Genomic DNA, 22,905 nt, shown 5'->3' on the forward strand with positions numbered 1-22,905 from the left:
CAGAGACAAGTGCAAACTAACTGACGGACATTTGACTTGCAAATTAGCTCATGTTACCATTTGTAGAAGCAGGTTGAGCCAAAATTCACTCATTTGATAGAAATAGATGCGGATACGACAGACCACATGCATACAAATGATTTTGGACATCATAAATCTGCAGAAGATTTATCTGCTCCTGCAGAGGAGAGCTGTGTGGGGTGATGCACTGAAGGCCCAACTTCAAACCATGAGGAAAAACCTTTCCTTGCATTATAATCCAACTGCAAAAAGACGTTAATAACCACTCAAACTTTATTTGCAATAATGTTATTGATGCCACCTGCAGAGTTTTTCAACCTATTTTTGTGAATCATATTTTCTTAATTTTGCTGCAGGCATAAAGTATGTTGGAGATATGAATCTATGGCACAAAAATGACACACACTCTTATTTATAATGTACTCAGGAATGCCTTTACACTGTGTGTGTATGTGTATTTGTATAATATTCAACCATGGCAGCAATATGTTTGAGTATTATTACATCTAAATGCCAACTTGTAGCTTGTTAACACATTTGTAGAACATGCTATATCTATGGATGCTGTCCTGAATGTAACTACATCCACACAATATGAACTCACCAACCCACGCATAGAATCTAATCTCACAGAGGCTGTTATTAATATGCATGTTGATATTGATATCACATTTGTAAACAGATAAGCAGGTCTGTCTCTGTGAATGTATGTGTGTGTGAGTGTGTGTGTGTGTGTGTGTGTGTGTGCAGCTCAGTAAACATAAGGTGGTGCTGTCTTTAAGAGAGAGAGCCTGGGAAGGGGTGATGTAATGTGTTCTCAGACAATGATGTCATCGACTGAGACACGGCAAGGATTTAAAGTGACAAAGGCATTTTCAGTAGCTCCATGTAATTCTGCATCAGGGCTTGTCAGAGAGCAGCACCCAAGCACCCGGGGGACCTTCATTGAGGAAAAAAAATCTCCCCCCCGAAAAAGAGAAAGGATGTATGAAATGAGAGGAAAATATAAATGCGATATCTTGTGCATATAAATCAGGAGAAGGAGTCTCAGTGTTTATGTCAGACACACAGCATGTTTATTAATCAGGATATTTGAGATACAAAACACATTTTGTTACAGTGACAATAACAGGGTTATGTTGCCGCCCATGAGCAGACATCATGTATAATTTCTGTGCTATGCTAGATGCACATTTTGAGAGGAATGAAAGAGTTAACCACAAAGAATAGACATGTACTTTAAACGATACATAAGGTGTTTTGGTGTTCACCATCAATTGCAAGAACAACACTATATTTGCATATATAGTTTCTGGTTTCATGAAATGTTTTTAAGACTTTCTGATTTGTATCCACGTCTAACCACATATTATGAATAATGGAAATGTTTACCAAACATTATGTTTATTTTTCATATTATATGTTCCCATTTTACCATTTCTAACCCAAAGTTAGGTCCCTCCGTCACTTCAAGTCCTTCTTTTTTTTTCTTTACCATATATCACTTGACTGTGTTCTTGTCCCTCTCAAGTTCATTCATTTAAGCTCCTTACCTCCATCACTGTTCTTGCCTCTACAAACTTGTCCTTATAACTGTAACTCGCGCCTTCCCAAAAGAGGCACTCCGGATCACCGGTCCGGAGCTGGATGGAGTGATGGAGTGGTTGATGCCTCGTTCTTGGACCCTCTCTTTGCTCTCTTCACTTAAACTACGTTTCTTCAGCTCTATAGATCTCTCTTGGTCCACCTTCTTAGCCTCTAATTCTTTCTGTTCTTCTCCTGTCTTTGCACTTTCATCCAAGGCCTGATCACTATCAGTGTCCTGAATAGGAGCTCCATGGATAGTTTCTCTAACTTTCCCTAACTGGCCTTCTTGCCCTGAGGCGTCTTCACATTCTTTCTGAGGGATCCCTTCATAAGCACAAGCCTCTTTTGATGGACTAGTTGAGGTATTTAATGCTTCTTTGTCCTTGGTTTCCAATGTTGAATCTTGGAGTTTGCTATTAATTGATAGACCATTTTCATTAACAGCTGATGACAAATGTAAACTGGAATCTTTGTTCTCTTGGTTAGAAGATCTCTCAACATTATGGACTGGTTCATTTGGCACAGATTCAGCGATCAGTAGTTCTTCTTCGTCTGGCCTGGATGATGTTTGGGTATTTGAATTCCCATCATTCTTTGTTATATCTGTGTCTGAAATACTAATGTCACATGCAATCTTATAGAAGAGTGAATGGTTCTCTTTCATTTTCTCTAAGCTTTCGCTGACTGTGGATGACATTTCATTGGAATCAGTCACATCATCAGTGCACGCTGGTTGGTTCTCGGTGTCTGATATCTCCTCACCGCAAAATGAGTCTATGACAGGGATCTGCAAAGGTATGAACCCTTGCCACTGGCTGGTGGAGAGGAACCACTTGGCTCTCAGATCGGTGGATGAAAAATCACTTTCATTATCATCAGTGGCAGGTTCCTCAAGCTTTTTCTCCTCTCCATCCTTGCAACTTGTAAATCCATGTGCTCCTTCTTTCTGGTAGACAGTCATAGATGAGATGTGATAGGGTGAAGCTGGACGTTTGATTTTAGTTTTGGCAACCCCTGTTCTTCCACTGTGATCTTTGTGCTGTGTTTTGTTCCCAAACCTCACTTGACTTTTAGACTTTTTCACATGCCCATCTTTTTCATCATCATCCTGAGATGTTTCGCTAGAAAGCTGAAGTTCTGCAGGACGTCTGATGATATCCCCACGGCTTCTATTGCCATGGTAAGATTCACGGTCTGAAAAGAGGAACGGAGCAGAATTTGTCAATAGGTTAGCGTGTAAAGTAGTGTGAAAGCAGCAGATACTTCTATTGCTATGGCAGATATTTTATAGCAAGTGGCCAGAGAAAGCTAGACAAAAGCACGACTAGGTCAAAAACCTCAAGTACTATGAAGGCCGTGCATTAAAAGCCTCATGAGGATGTAGCTGAATTTGATTTGATTTGTGCCTATTCATTTGAAAAGAGCAACAGCACCATCAACAACTGATGGGAAAACTCCAACACAACACCAATAGATAGACTTTCCTGAGCTTTTTTTTCTCCATATAATTACATACCTGATCTTATCCTTTGTTTTCTAGCTGTGTCAGGGGGTACCTGATGAACTTCCTTCCCCTCCCCCCTGATTGGCAGCAGACTGTGTGTAGTAACATTCTCTCTGGCTGCACTGATAGATAGATAGATAGATAGATAGATAGATAGATAGATAGATAGATAGATAGATAGATAGATAGATAGATAGATAGATAGATAGATAGATAGATCCAATTAGTGCAAACCTTCATATACCTATAACATATATGCATACATTTAAATAAATGGAAAAAACAATTCCCACCTTCTTATGACTCTCTCACGTATACGTTCCACACGTCGTAGTTTGGCCTCTCGTTGTTCAGCAGTCAGACAGAGGTCAGGGTCCATGTCAGGGGTCAGGAGGGCAGAAGGCCGTTCCTCCACCTGTTCAAACAGTTTCACATGAGAATGCAGTCTACACCACACTCTGCCCACCACGATGAGCTCACCCTACAGGATAACTACAGTTCTATAGCAATACCATTAATCGATTTTAATTCAGTATGATGTGTAGCAAATTATGTAAAGGACATGACATTTTAATACTTGATACTTTGATTATTATTTGTAATTTGATTAGAAGTCTTTATGAATATAATTTTTAACCGATCCTAGGCCTAACAAGGAGTTTAATTTGTCTGGTGTCTAACTGATTGTAACGACTTGTCCAGGATGTACCCCTACCTTACTGAAAATGGATGGATGGATAAGTAACATCACTATGTTGGAAATATATGTGTCTGTGTCAGTGAATTGCAGTTGGCAAACACAAGAAATATATGTTCATTTTCTGTTTAAACCCAAGTTGTTTCTCAATACTTTCCAACATTTTGGATTTTAATAAGGTCAGAAGAAAAAAAAAAGATTATATTTACATATATGTATTTAAACATGTAGCAGTAAAAAAGATTATATTTACATATATGTATTTAAACATGTAGCAGTAGCATCTGTTGGACCCTAAATGATGAGGAAGTAAGGCTAAATGAGGAAGTAATGGAGGCAGGAACGGTATTATCTTCCTGAATTTGCTGTGCTGTAATCATGTCTTTAATTTCTTTCTTACCCTGACGTCAAAGCTCGCACTTCCGTTTCCTGCTTGTTCTTGAACTTGATTCCTTGAAGTCTCTCTAGACTCTGCTCGGCTCCCATCTGATTGTGACTCCTTCTTGGAGGACCTCAGTACTCCCTGATGCAGCTGCTGCTTTGTCTTTTTAACAGGCTGATCCTGGTGCATCTCTGCAGAGGACCTCATTTGATCAGGACGCCTGGGTGGCTTGTTCAACATTTTTTTACTTTGCTCAGCCAATCTTTGCTGCATCTCAGGTTGGATCTGCTCAGGCAGTGGGTTGTCGAGCTCAGGCGGGGGATCCTCAACAGAAACCCGTCTGGCCACAAGAGAGGTTGGCAGTACAGCTGTAACAACCCGTGTCACCCTTAGAGGAAAGGGGGCCTGAAGAAATACCAAGTTTTAGATTAATAAATGTATATCTGTATATAATACAACATAGTGATTCAGTCAGTTGGAGTCTGATGGATGACTTGACAGACCTCCTCTCTTGTCTCTGAACCTTGACTCTGGGTTTGGGTGCCTGGAGTGGATAGGGGGGGTTTCTTTCTATTAGTCATCCTCTCCTGATTCCTCTTCATTCTCTCAATCTGCTCTTCTTCACTCATCTTCACTTTCTAGGAAAAATATCGGCTGTTTATAATATGAGTCATTTATGAACTCTGCACCTCAGCAGAACTCACAATTTGCATATCAAAAACACAGATAAATAAACAGATAGATGATTATTATGGCTGTGTGTTTGCGTGTGCTCTGTTGTGCAGAGGTACACACACACACACACACACACACACACACACACACACACATATACGTGTGTGTGTGTGGGTGTGTGTGTGAGCATGTGAGAAAAGGGGGGTTGGGTGGCAGAAGTGACAAGCCTGAGCTACTATACTGAGACATGAACCTCTGCCTCCCCCTGTCGCATATTACAGGTACTGCAACATGCCCTAATTGCAAGGATGATGAGAGAATGAAAGAATTGGGAGTTTGGCTGTGATTGCAATGAGGAAACATCAGCTTTTAGTGCTCCTATATTTGGAGCGTTTTGGATCACATTGCATATATCAGGATTATGAAGCAAACAGGAAATTATGACAAATCAAACCTTTGTTGATTGGTTCGTTGTATCTGGTGGGATCCACTTTGAACCAGATTGAGATTCTAAAAATGAAAATAGAGGGTTGAGAGAGGTGGGGTGGGAGGAGAGAGTGACAGGAAGAAAGAGAAATAAGAAATATGAGGGTGGATGACACAACAAAGCCACTGGCTATTGAAAAACTAACCTATTCAAGCTGTTTAATATTAGATGTGTCAGAAAATATGAATCTACAGGCCATTGTATTAATCGTTTCTCATGCATAGAGTATATCTGTGCCAACCAAATTCGTCTTTCTGTGCTTTCATGTTAAGGAGGTCAGGCTGGCTGTTTCCTCTTCTGTGTACTGGATCAACAGCGTGGCTGTAGATTCCCTGAAACATAAGCAGAGAAAAATAATAAAAGAAAACCCTCAAACTTGATAATGTTTGTCATTGTTAATATCTATATTTCACACCTCATATGGTGACTCTGCCCAGCCATGGCCCAGATCTCTGCTCTGGTGGCTTTCCTGTAGCTCCTGGGGTAACGGTGGGCGTACTGGTGGCTTTTGTTCTACATCCTGCAGGGACATGTTGAAAACTGTGAAGCTTACATTTCAGATTGATAAAGATTGATACTGCAGGTCCCAACATATTTTAGAGCAACTAGCCCAATAACAAGCTGCATTTAAGTCACTAATAACATGTGGATGAAGACACAAAATGGCACAGAGAAGAAGCTTGACATCATGACAAACTCCAAAGAGCAAAGGAGACGATTACATCACAAATAAATAACCTCAAATATCTAGTCAGCAGTTGAATTTAAACTTTGCCTTGTGTAGACAACAATCGCATGTTTGTTCATAAGCAGAGAGCAAACGTCAGGGGTCAATGACAGAGAGACAATGGTTAGGAGTCCTACCATTGGCAGTCCACTCTGCAGCCTCTCTGTGGGAGAGCCAGGGGATCCAGGATGTGGAGATGTCGGCTGGAACGCTGAGGGGGAGACAGAAAAGGTCACAGTGTTGACAGTGTTGGTCTATTGTCAGGTTTCATGTGCATAATCAGGATGAACCAGGCGACTTTGCACATTGGAGGCCTCAAATGGAAGCAAAACCATTTCAAAACCAAAATCTTTGTAATGTGACATCAACACACTCTTCAGACTTAAATTTCTCATTGCAGGTGAAGGTGATAAAAAGATTCAAACATTCTATGTCTGAGAGGTTTTTCTGCATTGGTGTTTTGTGCATTAGGCTGATAGGTTTGCTGTATTTTTATATATAATATTTGGTAGTTTGAATTCATTCACTTAACTGCATCCATCCATCCATCCATCCATCCATCCATCCATTTTTTAAAATATATAGAACCATGCAGAATTATGGTGATTAGCTATTTCTTCTTTTTTTAATCAACACATAAGTTGTTTTTATTACATTGTAAAACTCTGCTTTTGTTTAGTTATATTGTCACAGTATTAACTTCTACAAACTCTAATCATTACAGTGATGGAGAGCTGATGCTTACTGTGGTGCCTCTGTAGTCCCAACAGGAAGCGGAAATGATCCCTGTTGACCTTTAGTCCTGCCAGGATGTCCTCCATCATCCACAGCTCTCTCTGGGCCTGAGACTGCTCCTGATAAACAGAAAACACAAGGACTCATAAATTTTCTTCAGGCATGAGCCTTAATGATTTGTATAATGACACGTGTGACTTTAAGTTCAGTGGCTCATCGTTTGACCTCAAGAACAACAGTTCTTTGCAACAGCTGCAGTATACATATGTGCACCAAGCTGTCTATACTGATGAAAAAGTATCCAGTTTGAAGTGTACAAATACCTGTGGCACTCCGAAGTTACAGATGTGCTGAAGGTGTGAACGGATAACGGACAGTTCACTCTCCATTCTTTCATACTGACTCCACACCCGGTCCATTTCCTGAATAAAGACATTAAAAGATTTGAAAGATCCATAATTAATATAAAAACTACTAACTAAAACGACTAGTGTGGTGCCATTGTTAGTCTCATTCAGGTTCACTGCCCTCTGGCTCATTACACACCAATGATACATCACACATTCTGGCCCGGATTGTGACCAGCTCCTCCTGGAGCAAAGCCTTCTGGGTCAGTGCCTCTTCCTGGGCTCTCGGCCCCTGGTTTTTCCACTCCTCCAGCTGCAGTCTGGAAACTTCTAATGCACAATGGACGCTGTCCTGCAACAGAGAAAAATATTTGTATTATTTTTAATTGACAATATACTGTTTGGTATTGATATTGAAAATATTGCACCATCAGTTTACACAAAGCATTAGTTTTCATGGTCACGACTTATCTAAATAGTCTTAAATGTGTACTCTTATGGAGTAGTTACTAACCTTATCCATTTGTAGTTGGGCCAGTTCTAGAGACAGAGACTGCAGCAGTTTGTCACACCCACATAACCTTGTCAACACAGCCTGAAGAGAGGAAATCAAAATTGAACCAGTGTCTCTAATGAGATTTAGTTTAAAAGTTATCAGTCTGACAGTTAAGAGCCACATGGCAATATAGAAATACTTACATCAGCATCACTTTCAAGAGGTCTGATTGGTGGGGTCTCTCTCGGTTCAGACTTCGGGGTCTGAAATACATCAAGATTATCATTTAATTAACAGTACTTTTTAAGAAAAGTGTTTTTATATTTCTTCTTCCTGTTCACCAGATTTGAACAAAAGGTGGTTTTGATCTTTTTTTTTATGTTGTGCTCACTGCAGTTAATACATATTTAGGGTATTTGGGTGTAGGTTAATGACTGATTTAATGCTTCAGTGTTAATAGCCTGAATGTTAAGGCTGTTGTCTTTAAATCAAGCAGATCAAAGCATAAGCTTCACAAGAGACAAACAGAAGCCACAGCCTTTAATTGTTAGTTTGGACATAAAATCACAAAAAAAACTTCATGTAAGTCATTTCATGCGGCATAATCACGGCAGAACCCATCATAATTGAAGAAAACACACAGATATAACACAGTTAAACACAATAAAAAATAATAAGCACAATATGACATCATTTATTAATCACACAATAAGCATTAGTGACAATATGGTACAGGGACATGGACATAAAACAAGTGACATACATGTAACAGCGCAGGACAATGGTAATATTTTTTACACCGTTTGTCATAAAAATTAGTCACCTTGTTAAAATGTCAAAGACAACACCACGACACAAACAACAGTTTTGAGAACACATATACAAACAACACAACACAACAGTTTTAAAGTTGTACCACAGTGGACACAGTAACAACACAGAGCGCAGCGGGGCTGGCTGTACCATAGCTGGCGGTAGCACACAAACAGATAAATTGCTGCGGTGATGGTGATGATGGTGGTGGTGGTGGTGGTGTGGTGGGTGTGGCGCATGTGCGGCTCTCGATGATGGGGGCAAAGGGGGCAGTAAGTCTGCATGCCCCCCTGTAGAGTAGCTCTGAAGGAAGAGACAGCATGTATATGTAAACAGCAGATAACATATTACATTATACAAAACACACTGTGCTGTTGTACCAGCTAATATTCATCTTTATTAGTAACTTTAAGTTCAAGTTGCTTTTACTCAGTAACAATCGGATATTATTACTTTAATCAAGAAGTGTGATGTGCTGCACATGTCTGGAGGTTTGCTGTAAATGTGTTATATATACTATAATCACCTTTCCTAAAGGTCTCCTTCCACTCACATGATGGACAGAACCATATGTAGGTGTAGGCTGTAAACAATGAAAGAGAGAAGTTGTAAGTAACGTAAATGTTTGATGATACAAAAATTATATTAAAACAGCACGCCAGTGATTAAGTACTGAACTTTCATAAAGTGCAGGGGCACTCACAAGAGACATTAAAAAAAAAAAAAATCAGAATGTAAACAGCAGACATGTCCTGACTTTCAAATTAGAGTAACAACATATTGAGTAATGCTGTTTTTATGTCTGTGTACCATTAAACATCCAAACATCATAAAAATAAATACTTTTGTAATTTTATTATTAAAACGAACTGGATCTTTCATTCAAGTACTTGATCTTTAATATGAACAGGATGTTATTCAGGACTGATTTCCTTAAAGTGTAATAATGATCCAATTACAAGATTAAGATATTAGCTTTTGTGCTCCGTGGTAAACTCTGGTGTGTATTTTATGATCACAAAAACCAAACCAAAGTCCTGACCTTGCTTAAGTTTTGCCATCTTTCCGTGACTGGAGTGGTAGGAGTAGATTTGAACTCCAGGTTAGGTGAGGCAGGTGCGTAGTACAGCGTCTGTGGCATTATGACCGAGTCATCGTGTGGTCGAATGTCAACCCTTCCCACCGGTGTGTGAGGTCGTGAACCCAGCTGACCTCTTGAGGTCAAAGAGCCTGTTCCCATCATTTCTGCTTGGGTGTGTGGTGTGTGTTCAGGAAGAGAATCTTCTTCTTGGTTTGGGCCATAAACTCTTCTCCTGCTAAATTCAGGAGGGCTGGGTGTTCTGTTTGAAGAGAAAACAGAAAAGAATGCCAAAGCCGGGACCTTTCTCAGATGATTTTTTCCCCCTTAAGTAAACCACTGTGATTTAAATATGTAAATATTTAATATGCCATTCACACACAGAGATGATTTGACAACCTGCTGTTTCTCTGACGCACACTCTGCCTTCCCCTTTGCTCTGAGTGCGACATCCCCATCCTCCCACCGGTGAGCTGACACGGTTCACTCAGAGCCCTGCTGACGTGCCTGTGCTTTTGGGAGGGACCCTCTCCATCAGAGGGGGCTTTAGGGAATTCCACGGATTCACTGCTGCCGCCTATCTGTGTGAAATCCTGATAACTTGAGCAGCGCCTGAAGGTATCAGAGATTCAGCAAAAGGAAGAAAAAAAAGTCTCACAGAATGCAATCATAAAAAAATGTTTGATCCTCAATATTTGAATAGTGCTGTACCTGTTCAGGGAGCTGTCTGGCTCCATTGAGGCAGACTGACTGAGAGCTCGGACCCAACCCAACATATCCTCCTGAGTGTCAGCACTGAAGAAATAAGAGCGCATTCCCTGGTGCACCACCTAGTTTTTCAGAGATTATTCACAATGTTATAGCTCCCCTATGAAGGATCAGTAATCCTTGATTTGCTTTCAAGTGTACTTTGGCTCAAGAGAGTCATGTTTTTGGTGATGTACAGAAGGTTGAGCTGAAGTTAATTAAATAAACCACTGGGCAGGAAGTATTTAGATCATTTACTTAAATAAAAGCATGTAAGCATGATGAGGGAAATGTACTTCAAGGATTAAAAGCAAATGTCCCCTGTGACTGTTATAATATTATAAATTCTATCATTTGTATTACTCACGCAAGTTGAGGTGCAGCTAATTTTTGTATAGCACTCCAACTAATGCTTATTTTCTCCATTAATCGATCACATTTAAGCAATCACAATAATTGTTTTGTCCAAACAACAGTCCTTACCTCAAAATTATTACAAATAAATTGGAATTATTTAAAGAAAATTAAAAGGAAAAAAAGCAAATCCTCACATTTGTGAAGCTGAAACCGCAGCCATTTCTTGCATGAAAAAATACTTTTTCTCGTTTGTTTTAGCTCAAGTTGAACATTTATATATAAACTTATGTTTTGTGTAAACATCTTTGTAAGTATAAAAGTATAAAATACAATATTCCCCTGAAATATGATGGAATATAAGTATAAAGTTGCATGACAAGAAAATACTAATGTCCAGTTACCTCAGATTTGGACTTAAGTACAATACTTCTACTAGTAAATGTACTTAATTACATTTCATCACTGGAATAAACTGAGTGACAACAATACTGAAAACCAATTAAAATAATTTATCAAGTGCTCTAATTTGGCTTGATTGGAGCCTTTGATGTGTTCAGTGGACAACAACTAATATATAGCGTCACACCTCATTTACTATACCCCAGAATTTTAGATAATTTGACATTTCAAAAAACTTTTATCACTATTAGGGTTCCTCTTGATTGAGCATGCCAAAATAAAAATACCTTGAAGGTGAACTTCCTGTTCTTGCATTCCCGTGGTGTGCAAAACAGGATTTTGTAGCTTGGAAGAGGAATGCTGCCCAGCACAGATTCTTCTCTACTGTCTGGTGAGGTACAGAAAAGATGTGAACAAAAGAACAGATGCATTGTTGTACCATCAGAGCACATGGAAGACAAAGCGCTGGGCTACAAGCTGTGTACCTTTATAGTAAAACAGACAGTAGTTGGAGAGGACAAACCACCTTCTCTTCCATAGCTTCAAACCAGAGCTATCCTGCAGGAGGAAGATTAATTAGGAGCTGCTCTTTGCTTTACACAATCACTCTTCTGCAATTAATGTTAAGTAGTAATTTGGAAAATCACTTTTTTGTTGAGCCATCCTCTGATGACCACAGAACAGTTGGGGTCTCTCTTGGCAGCCTGACATCTTTTCCCAAATGCTTGCACCTTTCCATCACTTTCCTGTTACCCAAAGAGGGAATAATACATTAGTATGCATTAACAATGTCGCAATAAGCTGCACATAATGACAAGATAAAAAAAAAATGTAAACACAAACCTTCATGACAGGAAAGTAGGAAATGGTGGCCACACTGGATGCTTGACTTACTCTGTCCTGGTCATCCATTCTGCAGTGGAAACAGAATAATAAATTAGAGTTTAAAACACCTACGTAGATGGATTCCTGCAGAGAATCACAGTCATAAACTTAGCGTGTTGGAAAAGTCAGGGCTGGACACAAATGTCACGTCCGAAATGTCATATCTGGATCACGAGTTTGCACCCAAATAAGGCCTACTCCTAATGTTCAGACATACAGGTGTGTTTGAGAACAAGAAAGCATTGCTTCAAGGTCATAATTATTTATACCTAGACACACACACAAGTACAAATACTAATAACAAAATAAAGAGATCCACAACTACCACAACCTCTGAACAACACCTCCCTATGTTGAAAGTTTGCGTACACATTTCAATGAACTAGTTGCAACTAGTTGTTCTGAGTGAAGCTAAGACATGAGGCCTTACCAATACAATCTGAACCAGAGTGTCTCTCTCTGTAGAAGCAGTCAGTCACTCCCATGAACAGCACCCTGTAACCTCCGAGCACACATATGCCACATTCCCATATAGTTGAGATTTTTTCCTAGTCAACTGTTCATCCTCTCGGAGACTTGGTGTTGTGATCTCCTACTTCCAGTGAAACTCTCCCACAATTCTATTCTGAGCCATAACAGGCCGGTGTGCATCCCCACCATGAAACTGACAGGTGACAGCTGCGTCGCCGTGGTAGCAGGGAGGGGCCCGGGACAGTGTGAAAACCAATCTGGCAGCAGGGAAGGGCTGGTATGAGAGGCCGAGAGGGATTTGGAATGTGTCCCAAACTGCAGAACTGCAGCGTGGACGGTCGAGGACAGAAAAAACAAGATAAAAGAGTGTGGAGCAGTGGAAGTAAAGTGGCATGTCGAAGACAAATGTGTAGGGAGGGGTGTGGTTTACTGTGTCACTGGTTTGTGTTTTCACGCTGTCACTTCAGGCACATGACTACAAGGTTTTATCAGCATATTTAGCTCAGTGTATCAGGTCACATGGTGGCATGTGTGGTGCACCTGCACCTACTGTGCAACCCAGTACCCATTTGTTATATAAAACTCTATTACTCTAAAACTTTATTATGGCATAATGTATTTATGGAAATATGTACTTACACTTTTATCATTTAACTTTTTATTGCACTCAATTATTATAGATAGACAACAGACTTTAGATGTGCAGTACATATACTACATACATATACATTTTAAATTTTTATGTCTCAGATTAATAATTATAGTACTATATATAACACAATTTTCTTTATGAATTACAGCAAACATCTATTTATTTCATTTCTACTTTATTCTGAAATACTTTATGTGTTTATGTATTTAGAAACTACACATTCTTCTATGTATCTATGTATGTACCATTTCTTAAATTTTAAGTTTCTTTACATATTGCTGCTATATACAGTATACATACAGTATATCCCCCTATATTTCTGCTAAAATATTTTGTTTGTATATGTACTGTGTACACTGTGTTTATGTATTTATTGATGTATGTAAATATGTATATATGTCTTGTTTAATGATGTAACTACTTCATTTACAGATGATTTTCAGCTACACAGCTGCTGCTCTGCCTCTGCAAAGCTTGTGTATTTCACAGCTTGTATTTCACAACACCTTACAACTGTGCATATATTGTTGACCGTCGTGAAACAGCAATACAGATCAACTTAAAGATGAAATTACATGAGAAACGTCTCACGCTGAGCATCCACAAGCACTCGTGGGTGACCCATTGGTTTGACATGGTTTGGTTGCCCACAGTCCACGTCAGTATCAACCACAATCCTCTACAAGTAAGACACAGAGTAAACGAGAAAGAAAACAATCAAGTCTTTGTAGGAAATGAGAGCAGAAACTAACAACCTCCTAGCCGCTGGGGGTTACGTGGGTGTTGTGAAATATTTGGAAAATCTCCTTCTTGATCAGCAGGGGTCACTTGCTCGGGGAGGAGGAGACGACTTAAAATGCTAAAGAGGGATGGAGGGGAGGACAAATGGTGGGTCTGTGTACCACACAGAGTGTGCTTTGTGGTGCCCAAGGACTCTGGAGCATCATGTGAAGTTGGACACAGAGCATGTTGAATACACTGGCCTTGAAAATATCATTCTTCTCCATCAGAAAAAAACATTTGCATGTCTCCTACATTCACTTGTCTTTGAATGTTAACAAAATCATCTCTATACGTTTGACCTTGATAAGTAAAGTAGTGACGTAAGGCACTGCCACAACTGCTTATCTGACTGCCTGAGAAGATTGTCTGATGAGGATACTGGATTATTGTACACATCTTATTTCATATGGCTTTAGACAGTGAAGTTGGACTATAGAAGGCATGAGCAGTAGCTGAGTAAATACAGCTGCGATATCACAGCTTGGCAAAGCTGAGAAAAGTCCCCCAGCGGGCCTGTTATAGTTCAGCAACAGATAACACATCACATCATTTAAAACAAACTGGTAACTTTACTTTTCTAGATTAATGGAAATACAGGATTAATAAAGAATATCTTTTTTTAAGATATTGATCAGAATGACATGAGACATAAATCATAATAAATGCCATGTTGCTGTACCTGACTAATTGTGCCCGCCTGTTGGCTGCTTCAAGCTCCATCACTTGGCACGTTTCCTCACAGCATCTCCTCAGGCTTGGCTGCCCTCTTTCTGGCTACCACAAGCTCCTGTTGCCCAAACGCTCTCCTGCTATACTCCTCTTCTCTCCTTGTACGTGTGAATCTCCCTCTCTGTTTCTCACTCCGTTCCTCCGTCCTGACTTGCAGCAGTGGTGTTTGCCCAGTGATCTACCTACGCTGGCTGTTAACACTCTGCTTTTCTGTCCGCTAACAGTGCACTCTCTGTGAGCCCCTTCTTTCTTCCTCCCCCCTTCTTCTCCTTCTTCTCCTTCTTCTTCTTCTTCCTCGGTGTCCCTCCCTCTCACCCTGCCCTTGACAGCCTCTCTGTCTTTTGCTGAGTGTGGGTTTGTGACTTTACAAAAAACAGCTGTTCTCTCATTCTTCTTCTCTGCCCTTTGCATTATTTGAATTTCATTTCCCAGCTATTTAGATCGAGCTTTATGACGATTACAGATTTGGATGCCACCCTTGATAAAGGCCGAACCATTCAGAGTATGAAGGGTTCAATCTCCCATCTGTGTACAAAGATTACGGCTATGCTGCACTTGCTGTAAACTATAAACAGAACTCATAAAACAATCAATCCAAGTCTCTTAAATTATATTCTAAAGCTACGGGAAGATTGGATTAAAATAGAAATTAATAAATTATACACTAAATAATCTTTACAAACCTACAGTTTTTTGTAAATTACACACATAAATTTATGACACACACATTTAGATATGAGTCATAATCCCATTGTTATATAATCATAGTCAGTCTAGACTTCCACAATTAGACAAAGGCATTCTCCCAGAGGGTGGTCTCTTACTTAGGTTTTCTCCTGCGCTGAGTCAGCGTCTAGTGTTGCTCCTCTTCAAATTATTCTCAAGATAGAAACTGAAGTACCTCTAATACACTCGACTCGACGCAGTACAACGAGAGACACGGTGCTTCACTAATCCAGCAGTAAGAAAGCAGGTGTACAGTACTTTGAGGTGAGAAGAGCGGGAGCATTTCTAGTCATGAATAATATCAAAAACCCAGACAGAAAGAAAAGCACTCAAAGGAAAAGTGCAGGCTGATATTCAGCAGCAGGCCACGATAGATGCCTCAGGAGAGCTGACATTATTGGTGTACAAGAGGAAGCTATCAAAGGCATTTTAAGAGCTTGATAAGAACAAGGAGATAGGAGAAAAGTCAAGTCTAAAATTACTCTCACAGGAAAGCAGCCTGAAGGCCTGACTGGGATGGTGGCACTATATTTAAAGCTATGAATGAAGTAAGTAAGCAAAAGTACGGCAAAAAAAAAAACTGTCAAACCATTGTTCAGCACTCAAATAGTAATCATGCCATCTTATAATTAGTATCTCACATGTCCAGGCCATTTGGCTTTGACCAGAAAGGTCGTGACCTCAGATGCCCAGGATGCCCCAGATGTCCAGTTCTCGCAGGGGACGGATGAGTCTGCCTCCAGATATTTACGACCCCTCCCTTTTAGCATACTACACAATCAGCCTTGTTGAGTGACAGCTGCGTAGCTACTTATCATCTACTGTTACACAGTCAACAACCTGTGGGGCGTTCAGGGGCAGTGGTTTGAAGGCTTATGGGAAATGTGGTTCTTGACAAAAGATGGTTAGGTTGGTATAGAGCACAATAAGAGTCCACATGAACCTGTAATATATGGAGCCTCTAAAGTGTAATGAACTGTGGAAATATTTCAATACACTGTTAAAAATCCAACCAATTTTAATCCTGATAAAATGTTACTTTTCTCCTTTTCTCTGTGGAATATCTTTACAATTGTAACAGCGTAGAGGTAACTGCAGTTAACAGTGTCTCCTCACGTTAGCTGGCTAGTTAAGTTTTGAATTATTTTGATATCTATATGACAAATGGGTCAATATAAGCTCAAATGTAATGTGTGTCATGTGTTATAGAAAGTCATAATATCTATAATATTAAGTTTTTACATCATGAATTTTAGGATTCATCAGTACTGGAAATTGATCTGTGAAGCTGATCTGTCTACATCCAGTAAGACAATTTAAAAGTTCTCATTTTTATTTCATTGTGTTCCAAATGTAATGCCCATTACCTACAGAACCAGTAAAAATCATCTCAGCCTACAGACGGGTCCATGCAATGTGAAACGTCTTTTGTCTTGGTGTGTACAAACAATAATAATCCAGCAGATGGAGCCATTTAATTTTGTTCATTACATGAAGCTTCTTCTGACAGTCTGACAAAAATGATTCAAATCAAATCTAATCTAATCTGGCTAAAATACACAGAAAAGCTTTAGGATGCAATATGACAACTGTGTTATGTTATGTTTTGTTATGGTAGAATGTATATACAGAAGCCAGTGTCAACATGTCTGACTTGTAATGAATCACTTTTGACAGCAGGTTATGCTGTAGTCTTCAGTAATGAAGCACACGACTGACTAAACACAACTCAGAAATATAAATTTGGAGAAGTATTTAGATCCTTTATTTATGGAACACAAAGCCATATCTCAATCTAAAAATATTCCATTACAAGTCCTGTCAAATAATAAAAATATGGCTTCTATAACATATCATATTTATAGGTATTAATGATGCATTGGTTTTTAGTTTTAATATTTTTGGTCAATGGTAAGCTCATTTTGATTACTTTATATATTGCTGGGTAGATTACTCTGTAACATATGTTTATATTGTATAAAGTAAGCTCATTACAGGTTTTGTATGGTTGTTGGTGTAATCTGCAAAGTACAGTAACACAGTTAAGTGTGTGTAACTGATACTGAATATGAAGCATAAGCAAAAATAAAAAAATAAAAATAAAACAATATTGTATAAGCACCTCAAGTGTACAGTGTAATTTCTTTTAGTACAATACTAATAGTAAACTACTTACCCCCAACACCTGCAAATTTGATCATAGATATACAGAAACAATAAACAATAAACCAGTCACATGTAATCATTTTTTAATATAGTCTTCTTGGATTAAAACCACAATTCACAATCCAAAATAAACAAAACAATCACACAGTCTAAAACACTACAATACTTTACTAAACAATACTGGAGCCTGTTTTTCATTTTAATCTAATTTTAATTTTAATACAATTACTAGCACCAGACACAGATTGAATCTGTGGTTACATATTTAAGGGTTTGCTGTGTAACATTTTGTCTGGTTGAGTTCTAGTAGCACCTACATGCATATGAAAGCTGGTAAAAATCCAATCAAGTCATTCATTGATCACATTGATCTTATTTGGTCAGCTTCCAGCATAAATGTGGTTGTCTCCATTCAATACAACCAGTTTTAATCTATGCTCGTGGTGTCAAAAAACAAAAAAATCTCAACAGTAAACCATAAACAGACTATGTAAATATCCTAATGTTGATCCTACGATAACAACACATCCTTTAATATGTGCATGACTGACAGTGAACACGGACAAGGTTAATGTGTACTGTATGTTTTTATGTGAATGTGTGTGTTCTTTATATACAAATACAGGCAGGAAAAACGAGAAAGTGTAACTGATGCTCCCACCAGGCCATGTTAGACTGTAGTCAGTTTCAAAGCAGCCAGTAGCTACATGACAGTAAATCTGCTGGGACCAATAGTGTTGGAAATAAATTAGACGGCGGGCGTATCATTGATAGGGCACGTTTGACCACAAGGGAATGATACTGATCGGAGTGCACTGAGATGATGTAGTTGTAATTTAGAACCAGCTACCGAACACAACTCATCAAGCTGCTTACAAGAAGGACGGACAATGACCGAGGATGATGGGGAAAAAAAATGCTTTTTATGTTTTATTTTGTTAATAAAATAAACATGTGACACTTTATCTCTATCGTAGTTAGATGTGTATTAGAAAAGACCAGAAATAACTTTAACTTTTACAAACTTCTTTTACCGGATCTGTTGTAAAACATTTAAAATTTCATTTGAAGTTTTTATTCACTTACATTTGTGCAAAGCGATGCACAGAGCAACATGAAATGTGGGACACTATCCCCTCCAACCTATATGTCATGCTATATGAGTCACCAATATAGCTTCTACCACACCGCTCATGACATGAGCTTAGAGTTACCACTGACATGCCTCGCATATGCTTATCCAGATACAAACATGCAGGCCGCTGGCACTCTGGGTGTGATTATTCTTGGATCATGGTCTCCGGTTGTGTTTTCTTTGGACCACGATAGATGTGTGTACCTGTCATATAGGTTTAGCTGTCGAGTTTACTGACTATAAATTCACACTCCTGCTTTTCTCAGGAACCACTTCACATATAGAGGCGCTTTAAGAGTTATATATACATCCAGTTATGTAACTACACTGAATTGAAATATGAAAGCGAGACTTTTTTTTTATTCCAAGGCAATCCATTCACCTGACATATTGAGAAAGCAGCATGATTAATGCAAGTGTGTTTTGGGCAGGCCTCCCTACAATGTTCAGGAGCATTTCCTTTGTAAATTTTAGTAATCTTTCATCCATATATAAATAAAGTTGTGGGGCATATCTCAACAAACTGATTTGCATCACCACATATCACATTATTTTACACAAAAAGACAATTTTACATTTGATGTATGTAAGTATTATTTTTATTTTAAACCTGTAGGCATGTATGACCAGGGGGAAATTATGGAGTGAAAATTGCATGAATATAAGTGTGCTGATTCTGTTGTGCTGACCTCTTCGTCACTTATCATTGTTAATGATCGTTACAAATCTGGGATTTTTGGGGGGGTGAACTTTTCCCACTGACTTGGAAAGACATACTCATACTATACACATACTAATAGTTGCAAGTTTGAGCTTTTAATGATAAATAACAAATGTGCATTACAAGCTTAAAAATAAATTAGAATGATATGTATACATATATTATTTTATTAAACTTGCAATAACTTTTTGGCCACCTGGGGACAGCAGAAACAAGTTCTGAACAAAATACATATTATTACATTTTACGTTGATATGAAGGAAATCTTCAGCAATCAGTTGCTTATTTACACACTGAGCAGTTATGAAACATTATAATTAATCTGGAGTCTTGTTTCCAATCCAAGCAACTCCTGGGTGAAACATCTAGCTCTTTAGCAGTTAAATGCTCCACTATGTTATCAAACTAGTTGCTAACTCTGTCTGTTTGTCAGTTGGTGCTGAACTGCTTGTGTGCGCTTTCCCTTAAAACAGCTCAAATGAACTGCTGTGGACGATTCATCGCTGTGAGAGAAACAAGAGTGAACCAAATTAATAAAGTTGTGGCCGTAGAGCTAAATAATCAGTGAAAGCTCACTCCAAAGCTCTGTAAATCCGAGAGAAGCCAAAGATTCAGGTGATAATTTTATGTCGGTCAATCCATTTCACATTGTCACATTGTATACACAGTCATTTGATACATGTTATTAAACAATATTAATTATAGCCACTTGTGTCTTCATAGATGTTTCCCTACAGTTGTCTCAGCGTCAGATGACCTTCACTGTACAGTATGTAAGAGAAATGACTGCAGTTAATAGTGTATGAAATAGCAGCAGCATGAACTGCGTGCACAGTCGCTCACTGGGATTCTTCTCGCCGCTTGTTAAATAAACTTGCGTGATGCAATGCATTTGTCACTGTTACCACTTTTAGTTACCATAAAGTTTATGCTTTAGGTGTGAAGGTGGCAGAGGTTGAGGCCCACCTGTCAGAGTGGGAAAGTGATCTTCATGCGGGAGCCTCTCACATATCAAAGTGTTCCCCTTTAACTCGGAGGGGAGCAATTCTCACTCTTTCTTTACTCAGCAAATCCTGGAGGGGATCGATTCTGTGAGCACTTGTGTACACACATCTTAGGAACATACAGTCTTTAAGTCCCATTAGACAGAAAAATGAGAAGCCGTAAATTAGGTCGTGTTAATTAAATTTTAAATGGTTATCTGTAGAAAATGTGCTGCTTTGTTTTTGTTGCTTTTATCTTCATAACAAAGTCAATGTCAACGTGAGAAGGGAAATACTATTTTTGATATTTTGAAGAAATTGCATAAAACATTTGTTTATAGTAATACATTCTTTATTTCAGATTCTTCAGAAGTCACAAGACACAACATTCATAAATATCATAATCCTCCAAAAAATATCCAGTGTTATGCGATAGAGGTGGGCATACATTATATAATAAAAGAGTATCAGATGAAAAAAAGCACACAAAAATGGAAAAGAATATTTCTCAAAAAGCTTTGACAAGTCTAACACACATTTTTCACAACTTAACAAACAGAATAGAACTAATTGTTTACTTAACTGCAATTAAAAACAATTAGAAGTATTAGATGATAACTGTGGGAATATAACTTGAGTGTTAAAAACGTGACTGTAGCATCATCAACACAGATTTAATCCGTTTTAGCGTTAGCGATTCATTCTGATTTCTTCAGTATTGTGCATGAGGATTGAATTCCCATCCAGAAACCTGGAAGAATCTTTTTCTCAATAGTAGTCTCAACTTTATGCAACAGCTTAACCTCCCTCTCTGCCCCCTCACCACTAACAGCATAAAAGCTTATAATCCCTGCAGGCTGGTCAATGTAAACACCAATTGTAGAGCAATACGGGATGTCGTTCAGGTCTTTGTTGATACCGTTGAACCAGATCTGGTAACACGTTCCTGACCAACACAGACCCCAGGATTCCTCATTTTCTCCAAGGCCACTCGGACCAGAATGTGCCCTCCGTCCTGCTCCTTCATAGGCAGCTCCAATTACAACCCACCCAGAGAACTCCACCTCCCAGTAAGCCCGCATGTTCCAAATGGCCTCTTTGCAGACAACCTTTGAAGAAACGAAAAAAAGTAAAAGGTGAAATGATTTCTTTCTTTTCCAGATGTATGCCTGTATATGTATTTGTGTTATATTCTTACCTGTGGAGAGTACTCATATCTCTCTGGTCTGTCTAGGACAGGACAAACCTCCTTAGTTCTACGACACACCTTAGACCCACTGTCAGAAATCCACAGCATCTTGTTGGCTGTCTTATCATCTAAAGACAAGTTCATCCAGTCTGTAGGAGAGAATCAATGGTGGTACTTTTAATAAATCCTTGAAAATATTGCTGAACATTGAATAGTTTGAGAAAAAAAAATCCTCCTTTTACACTTTATGAACTCAGCTCTGCTTGTTGGCTCTGGGATATTCGGCACATATACGGAAACATTTTCTGTAGGGAGGAGAAGGAGGGGAATTAAAACTCATGTTCATTATATAAACAATATAAATAAAGGCTAACGCATGCGCTGAGTCCATTTACCTGCATTTGTCTTCTCATTTTTGTTCGATTTAACTTTATTCCCTAAAAAGGTTGAGATCAAAGGTTAAGCTGCAAGTATGTGAGACAAACACATGATGCAACCCTTTAACAAGCCTGACATGAAACACTACACTGATTTCAACATGGTGTTTTTCAAAGAATATAGAATCTAATTTATAACATAAGCTTTCAAAGCCAATTGTGAGAGAGACTAAAGTGACAGGACAATCTGGCATGTCTATTTTTATAATCGTATTATGTCGTGCATTTTTGTGCAACATTATGCATTTTTGACATTTGACAATAGAGTCTTATTCTGAAAAGCTTGCACCATCATTTTCCAGTCATTATCAACTCAATGGGTGAAGGTATAATCATTCTTATTCTTCCTGTACTAATATTGAAACAATCAAAAACATGTATCTCATGTACTTTAACTGAAGGTGTAAAATTATGTAAAACTTTCTATGTATGGGTGTTTTGACACATCTCATTATGGTACAACACCCAACATGCTTATTTGCTTATTTTTATGCTGAGCTAACAAAAAATTACAGAACTTGACAAAACAGCCAATCTAAGTAAGAGCAGGCAGAGGCAATGGTGCTAAATGAGAGAAGATCTGCATCAACCTCTATGTATAAGCTTTTTTTATGAAGTCTAGCCAGGCAGACAAACAGAGGAGCTTGCTTGTATAAAGCACTTAGCTGGGGCACACAGCTGTCAGCATTCATCTCAGCAGATATTTAAAAAATTAGCAAATTTAAGAGAATGCTTAAACATAACATGTTTATTACACAGCAAAAACCTGTACCTTGTTTGTTGGTCTCTGAGAGAATAACTGTTGAATCGGCTCTACTTGGCATCTTGAGGCTGTGTGATAATAATCCACGTTCAGAGGATTCAACACGCTGTCATTTATCCAAGGTAAAGATACAAAGTCGTCTTCCACTTGACTTTTATACCCCGAGTGAAGATTTGCAGAGGTACTTATGGAGTGTCTGAAAGAGGTGTTGAG

General features: G+C 38.7%; 2 protein-coding genes across 5 annotated transcripts; both read right to left on the reverse strand.

Moving 5' to 3' along the window:
• Positions 1-1,078: 1,078 nt before the first annotated feature.
• Positions 1,079-15,116, reverse strand: plekha4 (pleckstrin homology domain containing A4). 4 transcript variants are annotated; one of them, XM_019271061.2, is made up of 24 exons: positions 14,523-15,064; positions 11,896-11,965; positions 11,700-11,798; positions 11,538-11,610; positions 11,340-11,440; positions 10,261-10,379; positions 9,949-10,161; positions 9,514-9,811; positions 8,998-9,054; positions 8,622-8,774; positions 7,862-7,921; positions 7,677-7,757; positions 7,362-7,514; positions 7,139-7,237; positions 6,826-6,934; positions 6,218-6,291; positions 5,769-5,873; positions 5,595-5,685; positions 5,321-5,376; positions 4,695-4,829; positions 4,210-4,596; positions 3,406-3,527; positions 3,125-3,234; positions 1,079-2,802 (listed from the first exon to the last, which is right to left on the reverse strand). In XM_019271061.2, exons 1-24 carry the CDS (start codon positions 14,561-14,563, stop codon positions 1,595-1,597), a joined length of 4,014 nt encoding a protein of 1,337 aa, XP_019126606.2. In that variant the 5' UTR covers positions 14,564-15,064; the 3' UTR covers positions 1,079-1,594. The 4 variants fall into 4 exon arrangements, with proteins under 4 accessions (XP_019126606.2, XP_010731378.3, XP_019126607.2 ...); XM_010733076.3 differs by lacking the exon at positions 14,523-15,064 and adding an exon at positions 12,368-12,591; XM_019271063.2 differs by having other exon boundaries at positions 2,671-2,802; positions 3,125-3,229; positions 14,523-15,116.
• Positions 15,117-20,836: 5,720 nt separating this feature from the next.
• Positions 20,837-22,857, reverse strand: LOC104920705 (tripartite motif-containing protein 16-like protein). Its single transcript, XM_010733048.3, has 5 exons — positions 22,702-22,857; positions 21,888-21,929; positions 21,735-21,797; positions 21,502-21,641; positions 20,837-21,412 (listed from the first exon to the last, which is right to left on the reverse strand). Exons 1-5 carry the CDS (start codon positions 22,751-22,753, stop codon positions 21,002-21,004), a joined length of 708 nt encoding a protein of 235 aa, XP_010731350.1. The 5' UTR covers positions 22,754-22,857; the 3' UTR covers positions 20,837-21,001.
• Between the last annotated feature and the right edge of the window lie 48 nt (positions 22,858-22,905).

Source organism: Larimichthys crocea, chromosome XVI, assembly GCF_000972845.2.
Source record: "Larimichthys crocea isolate SSNF chromosome XVI, L_crocea_2.0, whole genome shotgun sequence".
Taxonomy (NCBI): Eukaryota; Metazoa; Chordata; class Actinopteri; family Sciaenidae; genus Larimichthys; species Larimichthys crocea.